The 5,856-nt window shown below is 40.7% G+C and overlaps 1 protein-coding gene across 1 annotated transcript in view; it reads right to left on the bottom strand.

Moving 5' to 3' along the window:
* Nucleotides 1-4,837, bottom strand: part of SPEF2 (sperm flagellar 2) — a 190,167-nt gene extending 185,330 nt beyond the window's left edge. The window contains exon 1 of the mRNA XM_012002382.1: nucleotides 4,627-4,837. Within this exon, the coding sequence (XP_011857772.1) occupies nucleotides 4,627-4,684 (58 nt within the window). The 5' untranslated portion in view covers nucleotides 4,685-4,837. The remainder of the gene's footprint in view (nucleotides 1-4,626) is intronic.
* Nucleotides 4,838-5,856: the final 1,019 nt, after the last annotated feature.

Consider the following 5,856-nt stretch of genomic DNA (forward strand, 5'->3'; position numbering starts at 1 on the left):
GTGTAAGGTTTAGACTCCAGGTTTAAAGAAGACAAGAACTAAAAGGTAGCAGGCTCAGAATCTCCTGCTAACTTGCTACTACCTAGGTGCATAATCCTAAACAACGGTCTTAACACATCTGATTAGATTTCCTCATCTGCTGAAGAATTAAATGATGTTCAAGATTATTTTTCAGATCCAAAGTTATATGATTCCGTAATGTGGTAAGGTTACCACAATACATTATGAACTTTTATTTTATTTTTATTTTGTTGCACAAAAATGAATATTCCATGGGATTTTTTGATATCTCTATCTTTTCTTAAAATAAAATATGATCCTTCTGAAAATGTTAGGACAAAAGAACGAATCAAGAAAGTATCATTAATGCAGGAGAGGATGCCCCTAAAATTTAGGACAAAGAGTAGAAAATATCACTCTCCAAAACAAATGCTACTAAGGTTTAATATAAAAGGACAAGATTAATCATCTATGGAAACCCATTTGAAAAAAAAAAACCCAAACCCAATTAACAAGGAGCATAGATTGTCTCTTAAAACTCACAAAAATGTATCTATTTAATTTTTTGATATATCATGTAAGCAATGATTAATATATCCCAATATATTAATTAGCCTTATTTAAAATAGGAATATGCCCTAGCAGTAGAATAATTCACAACTATTGTAATTTCAGAAGCTTTTGGTAGTAGAAGTAACATTGGAAAATACTATTGAACAATGTGGCTTCCCTAAGTACTGTAAGTCAGAGGGGCAGGAATTATGACTTTAATCTAATCTAATTTCACCTATCACTGCTATCTAGATGAAATATCTCTAGATCAGAAAAAGTAAAACACAGCACACATTAGCTTTGACTGCCTCTCCAACAACGGAACCATTATTTAGCCTCACAAGGCAGCAAATGCACAGGCTCGGCATTCTCTCCTGTTTCTTTGTCCCAACAAGCAACGATGGACTGGGCCACTTCTGAACAAACACTAATTCATCCACCTTTGCCACTTAACCATCTAGGAACTAGGTTATGCCCTATGATATTATAACATGCTTAGATGGCTGATTTTTTTTATTTCTTGTGACTTCAAATGAAAAATAATCCTTATAAAAAGAGCTCAAATGAATATATTTGAGAGAGTTACTTAAACATATATATTTATACCTAAGTTTAAAACTTTAATGTCCAATATAGGACCTAAAAGCTTAAGTTCAAATTCTAGCTCTACGGCCTACTAGCTATAAGACCTTGAACAAATTACTAAGCCCTCTCCTCCTCCTGACTCACCTGAACATCCAGGGCAATACCTCTTAGGGTTGTTTTTAAGATTAAATAAGAAAATATATGTAAAGAGCTTAGAACAGGGTCTGGTATACCTACATAAATGTTCAATAAGGGATAACTTTCATTATTTATTATTCTTTCATTCGTAGACTTCATTTGAACTCCATATAACTGTTCCACAAGCTCCCACAATACTTTATTATAATATGCTTATGACATTTCAACTAAAGTATTAAACCTCTTTTTCTCCTATTTTGTCATGTGACGTTTGGCTTCTTTTGATTTTTTATCTTTAATGCTCTATTGAATTTTCCCTTCAAATTACAAAGGCAATATAAGCAACAAGCCAGATAACAGAGATGTATAAAGAAAAGCTAGCAATCTCCCACTTCCCCAGGGTAATCCCTATAACACACTTGCTTATATCCTTCCACACTTTCCTTTATTCTTACGCAAACCATAATATGAAGACTCATGTGTATGTCAATAGTCCAGTATATGTCTTTCCATACTTTTCTTCATGTTCATATAAATGTCCATATTCATAAGTGTGTGTTTCCTAATTGGTACAAATATATAATTATACTAGTCACAGTAAGCTCTAACTTTTGGTTTTTACTTGACAAAAATACATAAATATCCTTTAGGCCAAAAGTTATAGCAGTTAACTCATTCTTTGTAATAACTGCATAACAATTCATAGTATGAATAATGCACCATTTATTCAAGCATTACACTTCTGAAGGATACTCAGATTGTTTTCAATTTTTATTTTTGCCCCTGTAATTCATGTAGCAATAAACATCCTTGTTCAAATATCCTTGTACGTTGGTGTTTTTATTTTTATTTGATAGATGCGGAGAAATAAGATTTAGAATTTATATCCAAAGTGCTATTTTAAATGCTTTACATTTAATATCCCATTTAATCTTGATGCAACCAGATGAGGTATCATTATTATTGTTGTTTTTAAGTATGATGAAATTTAGGTAAATAACTTGTCCAAAAGATTTCCAAGCAGTCTAACCTCCAAGTTCTTGCTCTTTACATTTCCCTTACCCAGAAATTGCCTGATTACTTTCCCCAGAGGTTGTACCTACTCACAGTCCTTCCATGATAGATTCTACTAACCATCCAAAGCCTTCCGTTGTGCACCACAGAACAGTTTATCTGGTGATGGGACAGCAGCAGTAGGAAATGTGCTTCCTTGGGTGCACAAATCCTAGCTTGTTGGCTTACAAACACAGTTAAGTGTGTTCCCTATAGTCCAAAGGCCTTTTACAATGTGGAATCTGGTTACCTCCTCGAGGACTCTTTAGGTCTATCTCTCTTATAGTAGTTGCGATTAAAAAAAATTAATACATTTGCTAGTGAATGGAAAGCAGGACACTCCATTAGAACGGGGTGTCTCTGCTAGCTTCCAGATCTACAACTCAGGAAAGCAGATGCCAGGAAGTTTCCATTCATAGGCTAAATGTTGTTAAAATTCTTACTTAGTCTTCAGCCTTTTCATGTTTACAGAATGAAGTTATTCTTTCTCCACCTCTCAAAACCAAAATTTCCAAAACTAATTAAAATTATAATGGCACCTACTGTTTTTATTTTATGTGTCTTTATTAATTTCATTTATTTCTCCTAAAAGTATTTCAAAATGTTGCAATAGAGTCCTGGGGACTTCAGCAAAGTGTGGTTTTTGTTTTGTTTTGTTTTTTGTTTGTTTGTTTTTCGAGACAGAGTCTTGCCCTGTCACCCAGGCTGGAGTGCAGTGGCGCAATCTCAGCTCTCTGCAACCTCCGCCTCCCTGGTTCAAGCGATTCTCCTGCCTCAGCCTCCCAAGTAGCTGGGACTACAGGCACCCGCCACCATGCCCGGCTAATTGTTGTATTTTTAGCAGAGACAGGATTTCACTGTGTTAGCCAGGCTGGTCTCAAACTCCTGACCTCATGATCCGCCTGCCTCAGCCTCCCAAAGGGCTAGGATTACAGGCGTGAGGCACAGTGCCCAGCCCGGGTGTGCTTTTTACTGATAAAATAAATGAACTAAATTAAACTAAGCAATATGTATCTGCTTTTCCTTTAGAAGAGTACAACTTAAGGGCATGATATTTTATTTTGGCTCCTATGGTGAGACAGGAATAAGAAACAATAAATGCTAAATATTGTACCCAGTCCATCATATTTTAGCAAATAAACAGTTGGAGACACAATGGGATAATTATAGAATACCAGGAAAGAATTTATTGCGGTTCATAGGGAGTGTGTACATGGTCATTTGACAAAGAAAGAGTCTGACGTTTCTGCCTCAAGAAATGCAACAGGAGATGCTCTGTGTTAAAGATCCTCATGCTGAGAGTATTAATAACTACTTTGCACCCACAGAAACACTACCGATCTAGCAACTTCTGTGGATAACCTAAGGTTGAACTGGCACCACTGCCTGTCTGGTAGCAAGCTGGTGTTAAGCAAGCTCTTCTGGGAAAATGAACTGAAATGACTTCCTGAAAACCTCTTCCCTTAAGGGAAAAAAAATAAATAAATAAAACTGATAAATGAACTCCTACTGAAGAATTACCAGGCAGTCAAGGAAGCTGCCAGCATGTAAAATTGCCTCTGCGGTTGTCAGACTTGGAAACTTTGGGTGGCAACTGCATGGTTAGGATAAAATTAGGTTGGTGAATAAGGTCAGCTCTGGGCAAGAGCCAATAGTGACCAGAAATAGCTAAAGTTTGTGATTTGGGGCTTAAAATTTACTAAAATTTGTAAATGTTAACGTATTCTACATTAACTTATTTTACACCCATCCTCCCCTGCCGGTCAGTTAAGTATGGAAAGCATTATTAGGTCCATTTTATAGAGAAGGAAACACATTCAGAGAAGGTATTGTAACTTGTCCAGCGGCTTCATATTTCATCGACTAGCCAGCAAGCACACCATGCTTCTGCTTCTGGTGATGTGAAGGAGGCATCGTTAGGGTCACACTACAGAGTTCAGCAAAGTTTCCTCTCCACAGAAGCAAAAGAGACCTTCCTAAACCCGCTGATTGCCTAGAACCACATCACAAGTCAAAATGCCTGCGGGTTGGGCCCACCGTGACAAGAGTGGGGACGTGAGAGCGGCAGAGTAGGGACGTGACAAGGCCTTGCCCTGGCTGGGGTGAGCTGTAGGGAGGTGGCAGGACGGACCTGGGGCACTACCGAGCAGAGTTGCTCACTGCGGGGTGCTGCCGGCTCCGCAGGTGCCCCACCTGCGCAGCTCGCGCCCCGCCCGCCACCTTCCCTGAGTGCTCTGAGCTGCAGGTTCTGCGCTCCGCTAGCCCCTCAGCCGCTCGCCCCTGGCTATGGTCACTCACTCACGGTCCGGGACACCTTCAACTCCTTGTTGAGCCACTGGCACAGGATCTCCGACATGGTTTAGCCGGTGCCTCAGACCGCAGGCGGGTGCTAAGAAACTCGCCAGGAACCTAGCCCGCCCTCCCGCGTCCTCCTGTTGCCAAGGGCAACCCTTTGCTAAGGAAGCGTATCCAGGCTGGAACTAGACGAAAGGCATAGAGAAGAGGGGACGCCAGGGCTCAGCCGCAGACGACAGAAAATCGTGTTCCGCCACCTGCTGGCGGGTAAGACCTGAGCGTGCGCCAGCGCGGGAGGAGGCAGTGGGGGCCTGTGAGAGAAGTTAGGGAGCAGTGGGTGTGGGCAGGGGCGAGGCGGGAACCCTTAGGGACGCAGCAGGGGCTTCTTAGGTGAGCAGAAAGAAAAACGGGAGTCTCAGCAGGGCTCCGTGGCTCACGCCAATAATCCTACCACTTTGTAGAGGGTGTGGCGCTCGCTTGACGCTGGAGTTCAAGACCAGCCTGGGCAAGGTAGCAGAAACCTTTTTTTTTCTATAAGAAATTAAGCGGGCGTGGTGGCTTGCGCCTGTGGTCCAGCTGTTCAGGATGCTGATGTGGAAGGATCAACCCAGGAGGCAGAGTTTACAGTGAACCGAGATCGAGCCACCGCACTCCAGCCTGGGCAACAGAAGGAGACTCTGTCTCAAAAAAAGAAAAAAGAAAAAAGAAGAACAAGAAGGAGAAGGAGAAGGAGAGGGAGAGGAAGAAGAGGAGGAGGAGGGGGAAGAGGAGGAACAGGAAGAAGAGAAGAAAGGAGAAGGAGAACAAGAAAGAGGAGAACCAGCAGAGATCAAAGAAGAGGAAGAAAAATTAAAAAGAAGAGGAAGAAGAAAAAGGGTATTTGTGGTATCCATCACCTTGAGTATTTATCATTTATATACGTTGGTAACATTTCAAATCTTCTCTTCTAGCTATTTTGAAATATACAATGTATCATTGCTAACTATAGTCACCCCAGTTGCTAGCTAACATTAGACCCTATTTCTTCCATCTAACTATAAGTTTGTACCCATTCACCAACCACTCTTCATTTCCCCTTCCCACCCTCACATCCTTTCCAGCCTGTGGTACTGATAATTTTGTTCTCTATCTCCAGAAGATCAACTTTTTTAGCTACCACATGTGAGTAAGAACATGCAGTATTTGTCTTTCTGTTGCCTGGTCTATTTCACTGAACATAATGGCCTCCAGTTC

The sequence above is a fragment of the Mandrillus leucophaeus genome, unplaced genomic scaffold (genome assembly GCF_000951045.1).
Source record: "Mandrillus leucophaeus isolate KB7577 unplaced genomic scaffold, Mleu.le_1.0 Scaffold684, whole genome shotgun sequence".
Classification (NCBI taxonomy): Eukaryota; Metazoa; Chordata; class Mammalia; order Primates; family Cercopithecidae; genus Mandrillus; species Mandrillus leucophaeus.